The sequence below is a fragment of the Nerophis ophidion genome, linkage group LG16 (genome assembly GCF_033978795.1).
Source record: "Nerophis ophidion isolate RoL-2023_Sa linkage group LG16, RoL_Noph_v1.0, whole genome shotgun sequence".
Taxonomy (NCBI): Eukaryota; Metazoa; Chordata; class Actinopteri; order Syngnathiformes; family Syngnathidae; genus Nerophis; species Nerophis ophidion.
In genome coordinates, this window is record NC_084626.1 from 24660510 (window position 1) to 24686198 (window position 25689).

Consider the following 25689-nt stretch of genomic DNA (forward strand, 5'->3'; position numbering starts at 1 on the left):
CACCTTTTTTGTAAGGGGCGCTGGAAGCCGGCAGACCCGTCAGTGATCCTGTTCTGTCTCCCTGTAATGTTTGTCTGATCTTGAATGGGATTGTGCTGAAAATTGTAATTTTCCTGAAGGAACTCTCCTGACGGAATAAATAAAGTACTATCTATCTATTTAGTGGTCAATTGTACTCTACTGTGCAATCTACTAATACAAGTGTCAATCAATCAATCAAAAAAAGCACTTTATATGTAGAAACCATTCTGAGCCGTATCTTATTTAGTTTTTATTTTATATATGTTGACAACATTAACCCTGGCAGTGGACCCTGTGTGTATCTGTATTTTATGCCATTGTTTACACATTTGGTAAATACATAACCAAATCATGTATATTTTGTTGTTTTCTTACTGTACCGAAAATGAACCGAACCGTGACCTCTAAACCGAGGTACGTACCAAACCAAAATGTTTGTGTACCGTTACACCCTTAGGAGAATGTGATGTGGTCAGATGAGACCAGCATTTAGCTCTTTGACATCAACGTGTTTGGAGGGGGATGAATGTAGCATATGACCGCAACAACAAAATTCCCCACTCTCCAACATTCTGTTTATCTGCTTAGGCTGCAGGAAAGACTTCACGTCATTGAGGGTTGAATGGATAAGGCTGTGGTCCGTGGAATTTGGATGAAAACCTTTTGGCCTTAGCAAGATGTGTCCACCAAAAATCCCTCCTGAAATGTGAAATGTGCACATCCCTGGTGACCAACTACGAGTATCATCTGACCTCTGTGTGTGCCAACAATGATTTTGCACATAACAGTCTGTGTGGGCTATTGCTTGTGTAATTTATCGCCTGTGCGGATTTGGTGTTTTGCCTCAAGGAAAGCCAAGTGAACCTTGGCAAACTCGACTTTCTGTGGTTATTTGTAGACAGGAAACAATAACGTGATTCAGGAGTAAGTTACCGGGGTGTCGGACTGTCTGATTGTGGCGGTCCGGTCCCTGTACGATCAGTGTCAGAGCTTGGTCCGCATTGCCGGCAGTAAGTCGGACTCGTTTCCAGTGAGGGTTGGACTCCACCAAGGCTGTCCTTTGTCACCGATTCTGTTCATAACTTTTATGGACAGAATTTCTTGGCGTTGGTGGCTATAGCATTAGGTCTCTGCTTGTCAATCAATCAATCAATCAATGTTTACTTATATAGCCCTAAATCACTAGTGTCTCAAAGGGCTGCACAAACCACCACGACATCCTCGGTAGGCCCACATAAGGGCAAGGAAAACTCACACCCAGTGGGACATTGGTGACAATGATGACTATGAGAACCTTGGAGAGGAGGAAAGCAATGGATGTCGAGCGGGTCTAACATGATACTGTGAAAGTTCAATCCACAATGGATACAACACAGTCGCGAGAGTCCAGTCCAAAGCGGATCCAACACAGCAGCGAGAGTCCCGTTCACAGCGGAGCCAGCAGGAAACCATCCCAAGCGTAGGCGGACCAGCATCGCAGAGATGTCCCCAGCCGATACACAGGCAAGCAGTACATGGCCACCGGATCGGACCGGACCCCCTCCACACGGGAGAGTGGGACATAGAAGAAAAAGAAAAGAAACGGCAGATCAACTGGTCTAAAAAGGGAGTCTATTTAAAGGCTAGAGTATACAAATGAGTTTTAAGGTGAGACTTAAATGCTTCTACTGAGGTGGCATCGCGAACTGTTACCGGGAGGGCATTCCAGAGTACTGGAGCCCGAACAGAAAACGCTCTATAGCCCGCAGACTTTCTTTGGGCTTTGGGAATCACTAATAAGCCGGAATCCTTTGAACGCAGATTTCTTGCCGGGACATATGGTACAATACAATCGGCAAGATAAGATGGAGCTAGACCGTGTAGTATTTTATACGTAAGTAGTAAAACCTTAAAGTCACATCTTAAGTGCACAGGAAGCCAGTGCAGGTGAGCCAGTACAGGCGTAATGTGATGTCGTAATGCTTGTGGTTCTTATGGTTTCATTTGGCCAAGATCTTCAGCTCTCACTGGAACGGTTCGCAGTCGAGTGTGAAGCGACTGGGATGGGAATCAGCACCTCCAAGTCCGAGTCCATGGTTCTCGCCCGGAAAAGGGTGGAGTGCCATCTCCGGGTTGGGTAGGAGACCCTGCCCCAAGTGGAGGAGTTCAAGTACCTAGGAGTCTTGTTCACGAGTGAGGGAAGAGTGGATCGTGAGATCGACAGGCAGATCGGTGCGGCGTCTTCAGTAATGCGGACGCCGTATTGAGCCGTTGTGGTGAAGAAGGAGCTTAGCCGGAAGGCAAAGCTCTCAATTTACCGGTCGATCTACGTTCCCATCCTCACCTATGGTCATGAGCTTTGGGTCATGACCGAAAGGATAAGATCAAAGGTACAAGCGGCCGAAATGAGTTTCCTCCGCTCTCCCTTAGAGATAGGGTGAGAAGCTCTGCCATCCGGGAGGAACTCAAAGTAAAGCCGCTGCTCCTCCACATGGAGAGGAGCCAGATGAGTAGCAGCAATGTCCCCTCGACTTCAGCAAATTCCACATTTTTTGTATTGTGGCTCAAAGTATCCATAGTGGCATTCAAAAGTAGAAAAAAATGGGTCGACTTTAGGGACTGTTTTTTGCAAGTTTGGCAACTGTGAGAGCAATTCCATTGGAATAGGTACCTTAGGAAGGGGCTTTATATGGCCCTGTTCGTTACAGCTTACCTGACACATGAAACGTGATTAATATCCACTTAAGCCGCCAAATGGCAGTAGAGTGTTGAATATCTTAAAATGTGTTTTGTGGCAATTCCCAGTCTACATCATTTTCAACAAGCTGCATCGCAAAATGAATACTCCCCCGCCCACGCCAGATCCACCCAAGAATGGGGCTATATCAGGTCATGGGCAATTATTTTCTACTCAGGGGGCCAAATTTAGAGAAAATAAATGTGTCCAGGGGCCGGTATATCTGTTTTTTAGGAACCTCACAATAATGTCTGCTTGAATGCTAAAAAACGCTATGACAAATCATAAATTTTTACTAAATGAGACACCCAGAAGGTACATGAAAATAAAGAATGAGGGATTTAGGATACAAAAAACTAATTGGGAATGTCTGGTGGCCCAGATTGAAAAGTTTAACGGCCCCCCGGGTGTAAGGCCTGTAAGTTATGTTTTGGTCATGCTACGTTTAGTTTTTGGACATTCAGTCACGTTTTGCACTTCCTGGTTTTGTTTGTTTCCATGCCAACTCATTAGTTTTCACCTGTCACGTCCCTGTTCTCAGCCTCACACCTGTTTTCACTAATGATCATAACTATTTAAGTCACTCTTTTTCTTGTCTTCGTCCTGGGATCTTCACACTCGAACGCACCCTACCCATGCTGCACCCCCTTCACGCCCTCGTTTATCTGCTTCATGCCTTGCTACGCTGTTCATTTTGTCCAAGTAAGTCTTTGTTTATAGTTCATAGCCGATTGTTTTTGTGCATAGTCCTTTAGTTATATATATGTAATATTTAGTTACATATTTGTTTTTATATTGTTTTTATTGGTTTTATTTGTATTCATTTTTTGTTTTATTCAGTCATTGGTGGAGCATAATATTGTTTTTAACATGGCTGTGCAGCACTTTGGAAACTTTATTGTTGTTTAAATGTGCTATATAAATAAAGTGGATTGATTGATTGATTGATTGATAGTTTATGTCCATCATTTCATGCCATCGAGCAGGTGTTTTTGTTTCACGTTTGTACTGTTTAGCCAAGTTTCTTCCTCTATTGTGAGCGCTTTTTGTTGTTTATTTGTTTATTAAATAAACAACCATGTACTCACGTCCACGCCTCGCTTGTGCTGATTCTCATCTGCATCGAAGAAACAATCCACGTCCAAGCCTTGTTGGGACACCGGGCCTTTATTTGCCCAGGTCTGGGCTACATGAATACCTTCCCTACTGTACAGTCCAGGGACTGGTACAATTCCAAAACATGCACACAATATGTAGCCATGAATATGACGAATATGATCGCTCCTCTCAAGTACATAATGATAATTGACACAACTTAAAAGAGCAATAAAATACAAATTCCATACATCCATCCATCCATTTTCTACCGCTTATTCCCTTTCGGGGTCGCGGGGGGCGCTGGCGCCTATCTCAGCTACAATCGGGCGGAAGTCGGGGTACACCCTGGACAAGTCGCCACCTCATCGCAGGGCCAACACAGATAGACAGACAATTGGCAACACTAAAAAATTGTCCCTAGTGTGTGAAACACAAATTCAAATCAATTAAAATTCAAATGCACCACATTCTCGCTCCCTGGCAACGACATTAGTGTACGCAATAAAGACGTGTTATTTCGCTTACCGTCTCTAGGTCATTAATAACAGATGGCACCTTCAATCAATCAATCAATCAATGTTTATTTATATAGCCCCAAATCACAAATGTCTCAAAGGACTGCACAAATCATTACGACTACAACATCCTCGGAAGAACCCACAAAAGGGCAAGGAAAACTCACACCCAGGGGGCAGGGAGAATTCACATTCAGTGGGACGCCAGTGACAATGCTGACTATGAGAAACCTTGGAGAGGACCTCAGATGTGGGCAACCCCCCCCCTCTAGGGGACCGAAAGCAATGGATGTCGAGCGGGTCTAACATGATACTGTGAAAGTTCAATCCATAGTGGCTCCAAGACAGCAGTGAGAGTCCCGTCCACAGGAAACCATCTCAAGCGGATCAGCAGCGTAGAGATGTCCCCAACCGATACAGGCGAGCGGTCCATCCTGGGTCCCGACGAGCGGTCCATCCTGGGTCTCGACTCTGGACAGTCAGTACTTCATCCATGGTCATCGGACCGGACCCCCTCCACAAGGGAGGGGGGGACATAGGAGAAAGAAAAGAAGCGGCAGATCAACTGGTCTAAAAAGGAGGTCTATTTAAAGGCTAGAGTATACAGATGAGTTTTAAGATGAGACTTAAATGCTTCTACTGAGGTAGCATCTCGAACTGTTACCGGGAGGGCATTCCAGAGTACTGGAGCCCGAACGGAAAACGCTCTATAGCCCGCAGACTTTTTTTGAGCTCTAGGAATCACTAATAAGCCGGAGTCTTTTGAACGCAGATTTCTTGCCGGGACATATGGTACAATACAATCGGCAAGATAGGATGGAGCTAGACCGTGTAGTATTTTATACGTAAGTAGTAAAACCTTAAAGTCACATCTTAAGTGCACAGGAAGCCAGTGCAGGTGAGCCAGTACAGGTATATATGTATGTATATATGTATATAAAGGTATATACAGTACAGGCGTAATATGATCAAACTTTCTTGTTCTTGTCAAAAGTCTAGCAGCCGCATTTTGTACCAACTGTAATCTTTTAATGCTAGACATGGGGAGACGCGAAAATAATACGTTACAGTAATCGAGACGAGACGTAACAAACGCATGGATAATGATCTCGGCGTCTTTAGTGGACAAAATGGAGCGAATTTTAGCGATATTACTGAGATGAAAGAAGGCCGTTTTAGTAACGCTTTTAATGTGTGACTCAAAGGAGAGAGTTGGGTCGAAGATAATACCCAGATTTTTTACCGAGTCACCTTGTTTTATTATTTGGTTGTCAAATGTTAAAGTTGTATTATTAAATACAACGGGAATTAATAAGAATGACTGAGAATGATTATGTTATCAGAAATTGTAGTAAAATTGTGTGGAAGTGATAGGCCAAGCAAACGGGGCCCTCAATGTAGAAGTAGGGGGCCAAAGTCCGATGTGGCTGCCTTGGATGAATCATATAGGCTTCAAGATGAAGTGAAGTGAATTATATTTATATGGCGCTCTTCTCTAGTGACTCGAAGTGCTTTACATAGTGAAACCCAATATCTAAGTTACATTTAAACCAAAGTGGGTGCACTGCAAAAAATCAGTGTTCGAAAACAAGAAAATAATTTAAAAAATTAGGGGTATTTTATTTGAACTAAGCACATTTATCTGCCAATAGAACAAGACATTTTGGGTTGTCAAGACTTTCCAAAACAAGTAAAATTAGATAACCTTAATGAACCCAAAAATACCTTAAAATAAGTATATTCTCACTAATAACAAGAGCACTTTTTATGGTAGAAAACAGAGAGACATTTTTTGCTCAATTAGTTGAAAAATATTTTTAATGAAGTAAATGCTAGTTCTATTATCTTGACATAATGATATGCGCTCGGCATTACATTTCTTGAAACCAGCAAACTTATACTGAAAACTAATTTATTTTTGTTAGTAAAAAGGCAACTGCTTGTTACTCTCAGGGTCTCCTTTGATTGATTGATTGATTGAAACTATTATTAGTAGATTGCACAGTTCAGCACATATTCCGTACAATTGACCACTAAATGGTAACACCCGAATAAGTTTTTCATCTTGTTTAAGTCGGGGTCCACGCAAATCTATTCATTGCTAGCCGCTCAGGCAAATCATATGGTCTAAAAAATGCATTTTTCCATCGACAACATGACATCATCGCGCCAAGTGCGCATAAATACAGCCAAAAAATGTTCTAATTGTAATTTTGAAGAATTCATCTGAATGAGCATGAACCGTTTCTGTTCAAAATTGTTAAAAATGTCCCATATGTTTAAATATCAACTGTCAGTTCACTGTACTGTGCCAACTGCACTATTATATAAGTATGTATTTTCTATTGTTTAATTAGAAATAAAACAGCAAAGTCCATTTGGCTGCGATCCATTTTAATTATGAGAGACAATTGTGTCAGTCATGATTTTTTTTTCATGCCTCCAATAAGAAATGATTACTTTAAAAAAAAGTAGTTTTATACTTTTGAGTGTTGATGACACAGCTTTGCAACAATTGATATTCTAGTTTCAAGCATGTTTTACTCAATATTGGTCATAAAATCTCAGAAAAATGCTGTAATATCTTACTGAGGTCATTTAGGACCAAAACCCATAAAACAAGTAAAACACCCTAACATAAAATTAGCTTAGTGAGTAGAATTATCCTATCAGACAGAAAATAAGCAAATATCACCCTTATTTAAGATATTTAAGCTTACTTTTAATCCAGTTTTTGCAGTGCAGGTGAAGTTAAAACACTGAAACGCCCCCAGGAAGAGGTGCTTTAAGACAGGACTAGCTAGCAAGCTAGCGGCTAAGTCAATCCGCAATCGGCAGTGATTTTTCAACTTCTAAATCACTAATCCCGGCGTCCGTGGCGACAAATGTAGTAAGTTTCGTATAAGTATCATCCCTGCAGAAAGCGCTCAAAAGTAAGGTGCTAAATTTATATGGGATATGCCATTTACAAGCTACTCATTAGCATTGACAATTTTACATGGCAATTTTAACTTCTCCAGTCAAAAATACAAACCCTGTTTCCATATGAATTGGGAAATTGTGTTAGATGTGAATATAAACGGAATACAATGATTTGCTAATCATTTTCAACCCATATTCAGTTGAATATGCTACAAAGACAACATATTTGATGTTCAAACTGATAAACATTTTTAATTTTTTTTGCAAATAATCATTAACTTAAGAATTTTATGCCAGCAACACGTGACAAAGAAGTTGGGAAAGGTGTCAATAAATACTGATAAAGCTGAGGAATGCTCATCAAACACTTATTTGGAACATCCCACAGGTAAGCAGGCTAATTGGGAACAGGTGGGTGCCATGATTGGGTATAAAAGCAGCTTCCCAAAAAATGTTCAGTCTTTCACAAGAAAGGATGGGGCGAGGTACACCCCTTTGTCCACAAGGAAATAGTCAAACAGCTTAAGAACAACCTTTCTCAAAGTGCAATTGCAAGAAATTTAGGGATTTCAACATCTACGCTCCATAATATCATCAAAAGGTTCAGAGAATCTGGAGAAATCACTCCACGTAAGCGGCATGGCCGGAAACCAACATTAAATGACAGTGACCTTCTATCCCTCAGACAGCACTGTATCAAAAACCGACATCAATCTCTAAAGGATATCACCACATGGGTTCAGGAACACCTCAGAAATGTTTATCAGTTTGAACATCAAATATGTTGTCTTTGTAGCATATTCAACTGAATATGGGTTGAAAATGATTTGCAAATCATTGTATTCCGTTTATATTTACATCTAACACAATTCCCCAACTCATATGGAAACGGGGTTTGTACAACTCAAATGCACATAGCAATTAAACAACTCTAAAAAGTGTTGGTCACGTTGTCATATTTCTGGTTTTACGAGCAGAGGAGCATGTTCGGCAACACACAATCCCAGAATACCTACAGGCAGACAGAAAAAGGAACGAACGAACGCATTTTGGGCAAAAAATAACGATAAAGGTGAAGTTGTCAATCAATCAATCAATGTTTTTTTATATAGCCCTAAATCACAAATGTCTCAAAGGACTGCACAAATCATTACGACTACAACATCCTCGGAAGAACCCGCATAAGGGCAAGGAAAACTCACACCCAGTGGGAGGCCAGTGACAATGATGACTATGAGAACCTTGGAGAGGACCTCAAATGTGGGCCACCGTTCCCCTATAGGGGATCGAACGCAATGGATGTCGAGCAGGTCTAACATGATACTGTGAAAGTTCAATCCATAGTGGCTCCAACACAGCCGCGAGAGTTCAGTTCAAAGCGGAACCAAGACAGCAGCGAGAGTCCCGTCCACAGGAAACCATCCCAAGTGGAGTCGGATCAGCATCGTAGAGTTATAACACTGAAACACCCTCAGGAATAGGTGGTTTAAAACATGGCTAGCTAGCGAGCGGATAATGTCCATCCCCAGTCGGCAGTGTTTTGGCTACTTCTTAATCACTAATCCTCGCCTCCACGGCGACAAATTAAGTAAGTTTCTTACAAGTATCATCCCTACAGGACGAGGAATAGCACTTTAAAAAAGTAGTTTTATACTTGTGAGTGTTGATGACACAGCTTTGCAACAGTTAATATTTTAGTTTCAAGTATGTTTTACTCAATATAGGTCATAACATCTCAGCAACAAGCTGTAATATCTTACTGAGATCATTTAGGACCAAAACAAAAAAATATATACGCCACACATACACCCTCCTGTCCCCCAATCCAACGCCCTCGACGCAATCCCGTAGGGGTGATGAATGGATGGTCAGCGTCTGAGAGCTGCGACCTACCACCATGACCTTGAACTACCTTCCCTCTGTTGCTAGATATCTTGAGATGTATTTTGTAATATGTATATGTGCTTTGCTATGGAGGTTTTTTTCTCACTCCGAACTGGGTCCCCTTAGGAGCCCAGTCTGGATTGTATTTGACCTTCTTTTACAGGGCGCCTTATGGCGACCCATCAGCGTTCTTGTTCTGTAACCCTGTACACTGTTTGTTTGTCTAATCTTGAGCAAGTTTGTGCTGAAAACAAAGTTTCGTTGTATTTGATGCAATGACAATAAAGAACTACCTACCTACCTACCAAAACCCTTAAAATACGTAAAACACTCTGATATAAAATCTGCTTAGTGAGAAGAATTGGCGTATCAGTCAGAAAATAAGCAAAAATCACCCTTATTTGGGATATTTAATATTTAATAGTTAATATTTTAGTTTCAAGTATGTTTTACTCAATATAGGTCGCAACATCTCAGCAACAAGCTGTAATATCTTACTGAGATCATTTAGGACCAAAACAAAAAAATATATATGCCACACATACACCCTCCTGTCCCCCAATCCAACGCCCTCGTCGCAATCCCATAGGGTTGATGAATGGATGGTCAGCGTCTGAGAGCTGCGACCTACCACCATGACCTTGAACTACCTTCCCTCTGTTGCTAGATATCTTGAGATGTATGTTGTAATATGTATATGGAGGTTTTTTTCTCACTCCGAACTGGGCCCCCTTAGGAGCCCAGTCTGGATTGTATTTTTTTACTCATCCTTCCCCAGCGTTGACCTTTTTCCCATCTTTTACAGGGCGCCTTATGGCCACCCATCAGCGTTCTTGTTCTGTAACTGTTTGTTTGTCTAATCTTGAACAAGTTTGTGCTGAAAACAAAGTTTCGTTGTATTTGATGCAATGACAATAAAGAACTACCTACCTACCTACCAAAACCCTTAAAATAAGTAAAACACTCTGATATAAAATCTGCTTAGTGAGAAGAATTAGCTTATCAGTCAGAAAATAAGCAAAAATCACCCTTATTTGGAATATTTAATCTTATATTTCCGTTTTTGCAGTGTGGCACTGGGAGCAGCTGGGTAAAGTGTCTTGCCCAAGGACACGACGGCAGAATCAAACCCAGAACCCTCAAATTGCTGGCACGGCCACTCTACCAACCGAGCTATGCCGCCCAGGATGAAAAAGAGCTGTGTCTTTTGTATTAAGTCAGCTTCTAACCACGTGAAGCATCCTTCTAACTGCCTGTTAGGTTTGCCTGCAAGGGAAAAAATGAAATTGATTAGAAAAAAAAAAGTCCCCCCCCGTATAAGTGGGAATTGTCATCTCGCCGTCCTTTCTTCCAGGCAGATTTACGCAGAGGTTTCCAATTTTCATCTCACTGTTTGCCGAGCACTTGCACCTGCGCTCTTCTTCTTGTTTGTCACTTCCTCAAAATGTTTTATTTGCTCGGGGTATTGTCGTCGGATGTGAGAGTGAAACAGCGTTCGCATTTATTGACACTTTGAGGTTGTTGTTTTTTTCCGTTTTTTTTTTGTTTTTGGCAGAATATCTTGTGATCCGTGTTGGATTTGTGAAAAAAATCCATAGTATGTGTGATATATACAGCACGGTAACTTGTAGGGGTTTGCTGAACTTAATATGGATACTAGGCTCAGGATCAGTGTCAGAGCTTGGTCCGCATTGCCGGCAGTAAGTCGGACACCTTTCCAGTGAGGATTGGACTCCGCCAAGGCTGTCCTTTGTCATTTCTGTTCATAACTTTTATGGACAGCATTTCCAGGCGCAGTCAAGGTGTTGAGGGGTTCTGGTTTGGTGGCCACGGGGCAGATGATGTAGTCCTGATGGCTTCATCTGATGATCTTAGGCTCTCACTGCATCGGTTTGCAGCCGAGTGTGAAGTGACCAGAATGAGAATCAGCGCCTCCAAGTCCGAGTCCATGGTTCTCGCCCGGAAAAGGGTGGAATGCCATCTCCGGGTTGGGGGGGAGACCCTGCCCCAAGTGGAGGAGTTCAAGTACCTAGGAGTCTTGTTCACGAGTGAGGGAAGAGTGGATCGTGAGATCAATATTCGGGTAGTCTTCAGTAATGCGGACGTTGTATCGATCCGATGTGGTGAAGAAGGAGCCGAGCTGGAAGGCAAAGCTCTCAATTTACCGGTCGATCTACGTTCCCATCCTCACCTATGGTCATGAGCTTTGGGTCATGACCGAAAGGATAAGATCACGGGTACAAGCGGCCGAAATGAGTTTCCTCTGCCGGGTGGCGGGGCTCTTCCTTAGAGATAGGGTGAGAAGCTCTGCCATCCGGGAGGAACTCAAAGTAAAGCCGCTGCTTCTCCACACAGAGAGGAGCCAAATGAGGTGGTTCGGGCATCTGGTCAGGATGCCACCCGAACGCTTCCCCAGGGAGATGTTAAGGGCACGTCCAACCGGTAGGAGGCCACAGGGATAACCCAGGACACGTTGGGAAGACTATGTCTCCCGGCTGGCCCGGGAACGCCTCGGGCTCCCCCGGGAAGAGCTAGGGGCTGGGGAGAGGGAAGTCTGGGCTTCCCTGCTTAGGCTGCTGCCCTTGTGACCCGACCTCAGATAAGCGGAAAAAGTAGGATGGATGGATGGAATATGGATACTGTTATGTGTACAGGGTAAGGAGACGGCACAGACCAGAGGGACGTCGTTTAACTTTATGTTTAATTACTACAGTTGTGCTCATAAGTTTACATAACCTGGGAGAATTTATGATTTCTTCTCGACCATGCAGCACATTTTTCTTCAAGTGCCTCCTTATTGTCCATCTTGAAACAACCACGCCACAATGTTTCAGAGTCCTGTATTTCAGCTGAAGTTATTTGTGGATTTTTCTTTGCATCTTGAACAATTTCCTGGCTGTTGTGGCTGAAATCTGCGTTGGTCTAAATGAATCTTTCATTTTCCACTTCTTAATCAGCGTTTGAACACTGCTGATTGGCATTCTCCATTCCTTGGATATCTTTTTATAACCCTTTCCCGTTTTATGAGGTTCAATAACCTTTTCTCGCAGATCCTTTAACAATTTTTTTTTTGCCTTCCTCATGACTCAGAATCCAGAAACATCTGTGCAGCACTGGATGAAAGATGCAATGGTCTGTCAGAAGCCGAAAAACTCACTGACCTTTTATACACAGACATTAATTACAAACAAACTGGTCACAGGTGAGGATTGGAACCTTGATTAGCCATTCAAACCCGTCCATCCATCTATTTTCTACCGCATATTCCCTCTGGGGTTGCGGGGGGAGCTGGCGCCTATCTCAGCTACAATCAAATGGAAGGCGGTGTACACCCTGGACAAGTCGCCACCTCAAACCAAGGCCAACACAGATAGACAGACAACATTCACACTCACATTCACACTCGAGGGCCAATTTAGTGTTGCCAATCAACCTATCCCCAGGTGCATGTCTTTGGAAGTGGGAGGACGCCGGAGTACCCGTAGGGAACCCACGCATTCACGGGTAGAACATGCAAACTCCACACAGAAAGATCCTGAGCCTGGGATTGAACCCGGGACTACTCAGGAACTTTGTATTGTGAGGCAGATACACTAACCCCTCTTCCACCGTGAAGCCCCCATTCAAACCTGTTTGTGTCAACTTTTCTGCATGTTTTCAGATCAAAGTCATTGGGGTATGTAAACTTTTCATCAGGGTCATTTGGGTACTTTCTTTTGTCATTTTGATTTAAAAACAGTAAACATAGTTGTTTGCCAATAAATAGCTTCACTCAACCATTCAGCATGAGTAAAAGAAAGGTTTTTGTGTTATCATTCATATTCTCTGAAGAATGGCCAAGAAATCAAAAGATCTCCCATGGTATGTAAACTTATGAGCACGACTGAATATACACACAATATATAATAATCAGAAATGAAGCATGTGAACTAATCCAAAAGTGTATGGTGTGTGACTATGTGTGGGAATTAATTGCTGAGTGTTACCAGGAGTGTTGAGCGAGAGGCAAAGTCCAGTAGGGGCAGGTCATGCACTTAGGTCCGTGAGATAGGCAGAAAGTTGGGGCGATCATCATCAACGGCGGTCACTCGAAGAGAGTATGACTATCCTCCTGGTGGGGGGGGTATCCCTTTATGGAGGATGCCTGTTCGTGACTTTGTTTAACGTGGGGAGACTGGTGCACAGACAGTGACCACCCGATCTTAGACGGATCCCGGTCAGGGTCCAGCCTTCATCCGCCATTCCAGCCGTTGTGACGCTCCATAGGTTTACCAATCATCCTCCGCCTGTTCCACCGTTGAGGTCTTGGTTTGTTATTTCCCCATAACTGGGCCCACATGGATGCGGGGGTTGCTTCTTCCGCCATCGCAGCCGTTGTGGTGGTTCTTACATGTACCGTCTTCCGCCAGCTCCGCAGTTGAAGTTTTAACCAAATCCCTCACTAGGGGGCAGTCAGGTACTAGGCCTTTGCCAAGGGCCACCTGGGTTAACAGTAATAAAGGGGTTAAACTCCGAGTGCCCCAAGACCCCTTAGAGGAGCCTCCACTGCCGGATGCACTCGGGTCTCCCCATGTCTAGCATTAAAAGATTACAGTTGGTACAAAATGCGGCTGCTTGACTTTTGACAAGAACAAGAACATTTGATCATATTACGCCTGTACTGTATATACCTTTATATACATATATACATACATATATACCTATACTGGCTCACCTGCACTGGCTTCCTGTGCACTTAAGATGTGACTTTAAGGTTTTACTAATTACGTATAAAATACTACACGGTCTAGCTCCATCCTATCTTGCCGATTGTATTGTACCATATGTCCCGGCAAGAAATCTGCGTTCAAAGGACTCCGGCTTATTAGTGGTTCCCAAAGCCCAAAGAAAGTCTGCGGGCTATAGAGCGTTTTCCGTTCGGGCTCCAGTACTCTGGAATGCCCTCCCGGTAACAGTTCGAGATGCCACCTCAGTAGAAGCATTTAAGTCTCACCTTAAAACTCATTTGTATACTCTAGCCTTTAAATAGACTCCCTTTTTAGACCAGTTGATCTGCCGTTTCTTTTCTTTTCCTCCTATGTCCCACTCTCCCTTGTGGAGGGGGTCCGGTCCGATCCGGTGGCCATGTACTGCTTGCCTGTGTATAGGCTGGGGACATCTCTGCGCTGCTGATCCGCCTCCGCTTGGGATGGTTTCCTGCTGGCTCCGCTGTGAACGGGACTCTCGCTGCTGTGTTGGATCCGCTTTGGACTGGACTCTCGCGACTGTGTTGGATCCATTATGGATTGAACTTTCACAGTATCATGTTGGACCCGCTCGACATCCATTGCTTTCCTCCTCTCCAAGGTTCTCATAGTCACCGACGTCCCACTGGGTGTGAGTTTTCCTTGCCCTTATGTGGGCCTACCGAGGATGTCGTAGTGGTTTGTGCAGCCCTTTGAGACACTAGTGATTTAGGGCTATATAAGTAAACATTGATTGATTGATTGAAACGTATGCCCAGCGATAGAGAGGCGTTATCGGTCAGTGTCCAGGCGGGAGTTTGAGATGATGCGAGAGCGGAGGTCTGCTGTTGGAACATCAAGGAGGAAACGAGACGTTAAACACGGCGGGCGGGGGCGGAACACAGAGAGCAAAAGAGTGTGTATAGAGCTGACGTGTCGGTATACTGTACTGAACAGGTAGCTACGTTCTGGCCCGGGATAGCAGGTTGTGCTGGTTTAAGAAGACAGGTCTTCTCTTCAGTTTGTGCTGGTTGCTGGGGATTGATTGCTGCTGCTTGTTGCAGTCGGACTGACACGCGCCTGGCGCTCTCCCGACGATGAATCCATCACAGCAATGACACGACGTGGAGGGTGGGGGACCGGTACTTGGGGACGGCGTGGCACAGTGGAAGAGTGTCTGTGCGCAACCCGAGGGTCCCTGGTTCAATCCCCACCTAGTACCAACCTCGTCACGTCCCTTGTGTCCTGAGCAAGACACTTCACCCTTGCTCCTGATGGGTGGTGGTTAGCGCCTTGCATGGCAGCTCCCTCCATCAGTGTGTGAATGTGTGTGTGAATGGGTAAATGTGGAAGTAGTGTCAAAGCGCTTTGAGTACCTTGAAGGTAGAAAAGCGCCATACAAGTACAACCCATTTATCATTTATTTATTCACTTTTTAGAGGCGGTATAGTACCGAATAAGATTCATTTGTATCACGGTACTATACTAGTACCGGTATACCATACAACTCGAATCGGTACACATTATTTTACAGAACCTCAAATACAAACTGCACTTTAATTCACTTTCATTAAATAAAATCTACAGCATTTCAGTTTAAAAAAAAATAACTCCACCATGTGGCTCAACGCTCACCAAAGCACAGGTGAGAAGCACTGATGTTTACAATCAATCAACGAAAACAAATAATAATTTACCATTTGAACGTATCGTTTAGTAAATGTTAACTTGAAATAAAAAATATTGTAATATTCAGTACGCCACTAACACTGTGTTTACTGCAAAGTTAAGTTTGTAATCATGGGCAAAATAACTTTGAGAGAGAAAAAAGTTCTCTTTACCCTCACAAAATGTACCGAAATGAAAAAAGCCAAAATGTAGCTCCAAAACCAAGGTATGGACCTTAGTGTCGGTTACCCGTAAGGTTGCACCTCTATTAAACACAATCATAGATATAAGTAAACTATTATAACTGTTAGCATATATTACCGGGGCAGCATGGTGGAACAGGGGTTAGAGCGTCTGCCTCACAATACGAAGGTCCTGTGTTCAATCCTGCACTCGGGATCTTTCCTTGTGGAGTTTGCATGTTCTTCCCGTGAGTGCGTGGGTTCCCTCCCAATACTCCGGCTTCCACCCACCGCAAAAGACATGCATCTGGGGATGTGAAGTGAAGTGAATTTATATTTATATAGCGTTTTTCTCTAGTGACTCAAAGCGCTTTACATAGTGAAACCCAATATCTATGTTACATTCAAACCAGTGTGGGGGGCACTGGGAGCAGGTGGGTAAGGTGTCTTGCCGAAGGACACAACGGCAGTGACTAGGATGGCAGAAGCGGGAATCGAACCCGCAACCCTCAAGTTGCTGGCACGGCCGCTCTACCAACCGAGCTATACCGCCCTAGTGTGTGAATGTGAGTGTGAATGTTGTCTGTGTTGGCCCTGTGTTATGACTTGTCCAGGGTGTACGGCGCCTTCCGCCTGAATGCAGCTGAGACAGGCACCAGCACCCTCCCGCAACCCCGAATGGGACAAGCGGTAGGAAATGGATGAATGGCATATATTTCCTCGATCAAACATGTCTGTTACAAGATACTGCAGGGATGATCCACTTTTAATAAAAATAATAGTGGTATTATTCAAGATCGGATTGTATGAAAATATTAAAAGTGATCATTTTTGTCCAGCCCTATGTGATCGATATATGTATCATTCAAGGATGATCATAAATCCCTTATCGGAAAAGTCCTAGTTGATTTCTTCCTCCAAAACTAGATTGTAATCAACGCTGATAGAGAGTTGCATTCATTCAGAAGACGACAAGAACATTGAGTTAATTGCAATTACAATCAATATTGTGGCTTTTCTACAGAAACCACAGACTGTCCGACAAAAACGTAAATGTGCTTTGTTGGTGGAATACAGTTACACTATCAAAAGCAACAAAAAATTGTTGAGAAACGTGTTCTAGTAACGTTTTTAATGCCAAATATGCTGAGCGTTTTACCTCAAATCCTCTGCCGGTTGTAGGCAGAGCAAGATATTGATCTTTGTGATAAATACTGAGTGTGCATCTCCTAGGGGGCTCAGCCACTGATTGTGTTTGCCGTTGTTTTTCAGATGGTCACTAAACGGAACGCCTATCGATCTTGGGAACGACTACAGGCGTCGCATGTCTGGGGGCAGCTTGATCATTAGCAACCTGGACAAGGACCAAGACACCGGGATGTACCAGTGTAAAGCCTTCAACACCTGGGGGTCCGTCTTGAGCCGGAAGGCGACCGTCCAATTTGCATGTGAGTTCTTACTAACGGACACTGACAGCGCTCTGACGCAGACATTCTGACATCTGGACGTCCCATGTCGGTCGACTTTGACACGCATGTAATGCGCTTTAGCCAACGTCGGCTCTCATTTGCTATTCAAATTGCTTTGGGATAGATTTTAAGAGGGAGTGATGGTGATCGAATGAAATGCAACAACCACCGTGGGTAAGGCGGATCTCGAACCGTATTGATTCCAATTAGCGGTTCCAGCTCTGACAACATCGACAAGATCCAAACGGACACATAGTTTGGCGGATTAGACGCCCTGATCCATACTTTTAAGGAGACAAGACTCAAGTAATCAATCAATCAATCAATGTTTATTTATATAGCCCCAAATCACAAATGTCTCAAAGGACTGCACAAATCATTACGACTACAACATCCTCGGAAGAACCCACAAAAGGGCAAGGAAAACTCACACCCAGTGGTCAGGGAGAATTCACATCCAGTGGGACGCCGGTGACAATGCTGACTATGAGAAACCTTGGAGAGGACCTCAGATGTAGGGATTTCAACATCTACCGTCCATAATATCATCAAAAGGTTCAGAGAATCTGGAGAAATCACTCCACGTAAGCGGCATGGCCGGAAACTAACATTGAATGACCGTGACCTTCGATCAAAAACCGACATCAATCTCTAAAGGATATCACCACATGGGTTCAGGAACACCTCAGAAATGTTCATCAGTTTGATCATCAAATATGTTGTCTTTGTAGCATATTCAACTGAATATGAGTTGAAAATGATTTGCAAATCATTGTATTCTCTTTATATTTACATCTAACATAATTTCCCAACTCATATGGAAACGGGGTTTGTGCAACTCAGATGCATATAGCAATTAAACAACTCTAAAAAGTGTTGGTCACGTTGTCACATTTCTGGTTTTACGAGCGGAGGAGCATGTTCTGCAACACACAATCCCAGAATACCTACAGGCAGACAGAAAAGGAAGGAAGGAACGCATTTTGGCCAAAAATTAATGATAAAGGAAGTTATCAATCAATGTTTATTTATATAGCCCTAAATCACAAATATCTCAAAGGACTGTACAAACCACTATGACTATGACATCTTCGGAAGAACCCACATAAGGGCAAGGAAAACTCACACCCAGTGCGAGGCCAGTGACAATGATGACTATGAGAACCTTGGAGAGGACCTCAAATGTGGGCAACCCCCCCCCTCTAGGGGACCGAAAGCAATGGATGTCGAGCGGGTCTAACATGATACTGTGAAAGTTCAATCCATAGTGGCTCCAACACAGCCGCGAGAGTTCAGTTCAAAGCGGATCCAAGACAGCAGCGAGAGTCCCGTCCACAGGAAACCATCTCAAGCGGAGGCGGATCAGCATTGTAGAGATGTCCCCAACCGATACACAGGCGAGCGGTCCATCCTGGGTCCCGACGAGCGGTCCATCCTGGGTCCCGACGAGCGGTCCATCCTAATGTAGATGTGTTTGGTCTGCCTGCCGTATCGCAGAAGCAGAGTGCGATTTTGACTTTCCCTGATTGACATCGCAGAGTCTACACTATCTTTCTGATCAAACTCGCGCACAAATGATTATTTTCCCAAGGGTAAAGAACCTTTAACTTCTTCCCATGAGCTAAGCTGCCGTTATCCATATAGTCCCCTAATGAATCCTACATGTGGAGGCTGGGTAAAGAGCAGTGCTGCCTGACATTTATTGTCTGCCAAAAGCACAGCGAGGGAGGTCTTAGAGATCAGCGTGGCTGATGCACTTCCTGAGTGTGATGACACTGCACCTATATAGAAGTGCTGAGGCTCCTTTCCATCTCCAGTAAGCTTTTGAAGAGCATTCTTTTGGAGCTGTATCCCTAAAATGTCACAACAGGGTTTTTGCTTCTCCCATGAAAGCAAACGGACGACTCCGGACACTATGTTTGAACACGGTGTTTGTTATGGACAATCTGTGACAAGCACAAAAGTCCAAAGCACCACTCGGTATCAGATCGGGGACGGACATTCTTCCCAATCACTGCTTCTCCAGGACTGTACAAACCACTACGACTATGACATCTTCGGAAGAACCCACATAAGGGCAAGGAAAACTCACACCAATGATGACTATGAGAACCTTGGAGAGGACCTCAGATGTGGGCAACCTTTCCCCTATAGGGGACCGAAAGCAATGGATGTCGAGCGGGTCTAACATGATACTGCGAAAGTTCAATCCATAGTGGCTCCAACACGGCTGCGAGAGTTCAGTTCAAAGCGGATCTAAGACAGCAGCGAGAGGAAACCATCCCAAGTGGAGTCTGATCAGCATCGTAGAGTTATAACACTGAAACACCCTCAGGAAGAGGTGGTTTAAGACATGGCTAGCTAGCGAGCAGATAATGTCCATCCCCAGTCGGCAGTGTTTTGGCTACTTCTTAATCACTAATCCTCGCCTCCACGGCGACAAATTAAGTACGTTTCTTACAAGTATCATCCCTACAGGACGAGGAATAGCACTTCCGCCATCCTAGTCACTGCTGTTGTGTCCTTGGGCAAGACACTTTACCCACCTGCTCCCAGTGCCACCCACACTGGTTTAAATGTAACTTAGATATTGGGTTTCACTATGTAAAGCGCTTTGAGTCACTAGAGAAAAGCGCTATATAAATACTTTTCACTTCACTTCTCCAGGTTTCACTGTCGTTGCCGACATGAGCGTTGAAGTCCCCCAGTAGAACGGGGGAATCACCCGGGGGAGCACTCGCAAGTACTCCCTCAAGTGTATCCAAAAAGGGTGGGTGTTCTGAACTGCTGTTTTGGTGGAGAGATGCACGGTTTGCGGTCTCATCCGCGGATAAACCAAAGTCGGGCGGTTGACATGACGAAAAAACAGACTTTAATTAGATTCGGGCGGGTGGCGGTTGAACCATCCAGAAATATCTGATATGCATGGTTCTGTGATCGGTATCCTTTGCCATTCAAAGAGCCATTTAAGACCCGTGTCATAAAACGAAGAAGACAATAAGGGACAATATTATTCTCCTGAATGACTGCCGGTAGTCACCCAGATAATAAGTATTAGGGCGTGCTATGAAGCCATTGGCTTTGTCGCCTACTACAACATGTACCATCTACTTGTCAGTCCAGCATCATGTCGTGTGTGGCTTCCACGGCAACATGCACACGACTGCAAGGCATACTGGGTAACACGGAGTACACTAATGGTTGTGATATAAACTATTTTAACACTCTTAGTAATATGCGCCACGCTGTGAAGCCACACCAATTAAGAACGACAAACACATTTCGGCAGAACATCCTCACAGTAACACAACATAAACGCAACCCAAAAAATACCCATAATCCTTTGTATTCATGACACTTCCTGACTATTTTATAAACCCCCCTAGCAGCAAACCCTGCCTTACAAGTATCAACCCTACATTACGATGAATAGCTAAACATGCTTCACTACACACCGGCGTCACCGCTAAGGACGTCGTTCCTGAATGTAAACAAAAGCCATGTATGAATCGACACCTGACATCCACTGTAATGATACCAAGTACAAAAGCGTATTTAGTCGATACTACTATATATATTTTAGCATCACAAAATCTATTTAAATTTAAAAAAAAATTATATTAGGTTTATAAATTCAGGAAATATGTCCGTGGACACAATTCAACCAATGTATGATACTGTACGATCCTAGCTACTTGGTATCGGATTGATACCTAAATTTGTGGTATCATCCAAAAGAATTGTAAAGAAGAATAAGTGATTATGACATTTTAACAGAAGTGTAGATAAAACATGTTTAAAGTGAAAGTAAGCAGATATTAACAGTAAATGAAAAAGTAGATAAATAATTCATTTTCTACCACTTGTCCTTAATAATGTTGACAAAATAATAGAATGATAAATGACACAATATTTTACTGCATATGTCAGCAGCTAAACTAGGAGCCTTTTTTTTTTGCTTACTTACTAATAAAAAAAAAGTTGTCTCGTATGTCCACTATTTTATTTAAGGACAAAATTGCAATAGGAAACATATGTTTAATGTACCCTAAGATTTTTTTGTTAAAATAAAACAAATAATGCAATTTTTCGTGGTTTACTTTATTTAGAAAAGTATCAAAATGTATCAATATCAATACTTTTGGTATTGTATTGGACGGATACCAAAATATTGGTATCCGTCACGACGTGGGGGTTTTTGCAAATCACTGCGAGGAATGTTCTCCCAGGAACCAAACTGACTATTCTGGACAAGACTTGAAGGTAGGAACATGATTTAATCTTGACTATCAAATAGGTACAAACAAAAGGCGCAACTTAGGGCAGGAAGCAAAAGCTAACACTTAGAATTAACTATGGACATGGCAAAAAGTCACTAACTGTGGCATGAACAAACAAAAACTTACTTGGCAAGGCATGAAGCAAACAATCGCAAGGGATGACGCCAGGCCGACTGAAAGCCTTAAATACTGGTCTCTTGATTAGAGACAGGTGTGTCCCGAACGCAAGAGGCAGGTGAAAATCATAAGTCGTCATGGAAACTAAAACAAACAAGCGTGCAAAAAAACAGGAACTAAACAGTCTTAAAACTAACAGAAAATAACAAAAACATGATCCAGACCACAGATCATGACAGTATGGGCACAACAGTAATACCAACAAATGACAAATATGTCTCTATTACGTTCCCTTGTTTGGAAACAATGTTCTAATTACTAAATAACATAGAACAGAGAAAAAGAACAGACCACACAAATATTGATATTCAAATTTCAACAAAATAAAGAAAATGGATGGATGGATGGATGGAACTCCCATTACACACAGCAGGGTTTCACACACATTCATTTATTTGTGGCGGCCCGCCACAAAAGAATTATGGCCGCCACAAAAAAAAAAAAAAATATATATATATATATATATATATATATATATATATATATATATATATATATATATATATATATATATATATATATATATATATATCGATCAATCAATCAATGTTTACTTATATAGCCCTAAATCACTAGTGTGTCAAAGGGCTGCACAAACCACACACGAACCACTACGACATCCTCGGTGGGCCCACATAAGGGCAAGGAAAACTCACACCCAGTGGGACGTCGGTGACAATGATGACTATGAGAACCTTGGAGAGGAGGAAAGCAATGGATGTCGAGCGGGTCCAACATGATACTGTGAAAGTTCAATCCATAATGGATCCAACACAGTCGCGAAAGTCCAGTCCAAAGCGGATCCAACACAGCAGCGAGAGTCCCGTTCACAGCGGAGCCAGCAGGAAAACATCCCAAGCGGAGGCGGATCAGCAGCGCAGAGATGTCCCCAGCCGATACACAAGCAAGCAGTACATGGCCACCGGATCGGACCGGACCCCCTCCACAAGGGAGAGTGGGACATAGAAGAAAAAGAAAAGAAACGGCAGATCAACTGGTCTAAAAAGGGAGTCTATTTAAAGGCTAGAGTATACAAATGAGTTTTAAGGTGAGACTTAAATGCTTCTACTGAGGTGGCATCTCGAACTGTTACCGGGAGGGTATTCCAGAGTACTGGAGCCCGAACGGAAAACGCTCTATAGCCCGCAGACTTTTTCTGGGGGCTTTGGGAATCACTAACAAGCCGGAGTCCTTTGAACGCAGATTTCTTGCCGGGACATATGGTACAATACAATCGGCAAGATAGGATGGAGCTAGACCGTGTAGTATTTTATACGTAAGTAGTAAAACCTTAAAGTCACATCTTAAGTGCACAGGAAGCCAGTGCAGGTGAGCCAGTACAGGTATATATGTATGTATATATGTATATAAAGGTATATACAGTACAGGTATATATGTATGTATATATGTATATAAAGGTATATACAGTACAGGCGTAATGTGATCAAACTTTCTTGTTCTTGTCAAAAGTCTAGCAGCCGCATTTTGTACCAACTGTAATCTTTTAATGCTAGACATGGGGAGACACGAAAATAATACGTTACAGTAATTGAGACGAGGCGTAACAAACGCATGGATAATGATCTCAGCGTCTTTAGTGGACAGAAGAGAGCGAATTTTAGCGATATTACGGAGATGAAAGAAGGCCGTTTTAGTAACGCTTTTAATGTGTGACTCAAAGGAGAGAGTTGGGTCAAAGATAATACCCAGATTCTTTACCGAGTCGCCTTGTTTAATTGTTTGGTTGTCAAATGTTAGAGTTGTATTATTGAATATATATATATATATATATATATATATATATATATATATATATATATATATATATATATATTTTTTTTTTTTTTTTTTTCGGCTTTCGACACGCTCGACCGCTCATAAAAGCAATGGGACTCTGTCTGTGAATGGAGCTTGTAGTTACATATTATATAAATATGTAAATATTATATAAATATTTACATAAAATGTTGAAATTATATTCCAACTCCGCGTTCTTTTTGGTCATCGCCGCCGCCGCTGCCTCACCCGACCCCCACCCCAAATAGATGTCTGACCTGTGGGAAACACTGCACAGATATTTGTGAAAAATAGTGTCAATAGTTAGTAGAGCAGAGAGGGGAGGGGCTGAGTGAGTGAGTGAGTGAGTGAGTGAGTGAGTTTAGTTTAGTTCATTAAGGATCCCCATTAGTCTACACCGCAGTGGAGACTATTCTTCCTGGGGTCCAGGCAAAAAAACATCACACAACCACAGAACAAACGATTAAAATGCAGTACAACATGATCCAATAATAAATTGTCATAATACAAAAATAGCAACAACAAAGAACCAAAAAATACTAATAGATGTTGTTACTTAATAATTTTCATACCAAAGATAAAAATAGCAATATAAATATAGATATACTGTATACATTTTTGCAAAAATAAAACAAAGAACCAATGGCCTAAAACACATTAGTGTACCAAAGACAAACAATAAGTGACGAAAAAGTATCATCCATCCAGAGTGAGCTGGGCTGTTTGCGCCCACGGACAACTTTTGTGTGAAAAAAATGGTGTTATTTGCCGCATGTATGGAAGAGAAACTGATCCCATCACGCTGATATTGATCCGATACCAATACCCACCTTAGTACCGTAACGGTCGCCCGTCCTCAGTCTGCACATACAACAAGTCAATAAGTCTACCGAAAGATTTTGTGATTTCTGATGGTGTCATGCAATTATTACATTGTCCTTCCTTGGCTTGTGCTGAATATTTTACATTCCAAGTGGCAAGATGTCAGAAAGTGGAATCAATGTGACCTTTCTACACAACAGCGAGCGCCTCTATTGCATGCAAAACGACCATTTACTCCCCTTCTTTTTCTCTTCTCGTAAGGAAAGGAATCACTGCAGCTACATTGAGTTTGGCCTCAGGCATTTACAGTAACACTGTGGCCAGTTCGCTGCAGTGAAGACCTATATTTCTACGCTCCGAAGCCTCAGAAAAGGTTGTCCTATATAGTGCGATATCTCTACCGTCTGTGACATTTTGTGCAAACTGGAACATATGGAACTGAGCTGTCTTCTCATTTACACCTGCAGATTTCTGCTGAAAGCCTGTCAGATATAACCGGATTAATCAAATTGATACATTGGATTTTTAACTCAATGTTAACTCGCAGTTTGTCCGAGTGTTGGTTTGCTTAAATTGTTTGTGTTACCAAGAATACAATGTTAAAGGTAAACAAAATCATGGTGTAATATATATTTGTAAATGGGTTATACTTCTATAGCGCTTTTCTACATTCAAGGTACTCAAAGCTTTTCAATCAATCAATCAATCAATGTTTATTTATATAGCCCCAAATCACAAATGTCTCAAAGGACTGCACAAATCATTACGACTACAACATCCTCGGAAGAACCCACAAAAGGGCAAGGAAAACTCACACCCAGTGGGCAGGGAGAATTCACATTCAGTGGGACGCCAGCGACAATGCTGACTATGAGAAACCTTGGAGAGGACCTCAGATGTGGGCAACCCCCCCCCCTCTAGGGGACCGAAAGCAATGGATGTCGAGCGGGTCTAACATGATACTGTGAAAGTTCAATCCATAGTGGCTCCAAGACAGCAGTGAGAGTCCCGTCCACAGGAAACCATCTCAAGCGGATCAGCAGCGTAGAGATGTCCCCAACCGATACAGGCGAGCGGTCCATCCTGGGTCCCGACGAGCGGTCCATCCTGGGTCTCGACTCTGGACAGTCAGTACTTCATCCATGGTCATCGGACCGGACCCCCTCCACAAGGGAGGGGGGGACATAGGAGAAAGAAAAGAAGCGGCGGATCAACTGGTCTAAAAAGGAGGTCTATTTAAAGGCTAGAGTATACAGATGAGTTTTAAGGTGAGACTTAAATGCTTCTACTGAGGTAGCATCTCGAACTGTTACCGGGAGGGCATTCCAGAGTACTGGAGCCCGACGCTATTTTCAAATTCACCCATTCATACATACATTCACACACTGATGTTGGGAGCTGCCATGCAAGGCCC

General features: G+C 42.9%; 1 protein-coding gene across 1 annotated transcript in view; it reads left to right on the forward strand.

The window, feature by feature from the left end:
• LOC133535178 (contactin-3-like) overlaps positions 1 to 25689 on the forward strand; it is a 262937-nt gene that overhangs the window by 92102 nt on the left and 145146 nt on the right. The window contains exon 4 of the mRNA XM_061874750.1: positions 17003 to 17178. Coding sequence (XP_061730734.1) covers positions 17003 to 17178 — 176 coding nt within the window. The remainder of the gene's footprint in view (positions 1 to 17002; positions 17179 to 25689) is intronic.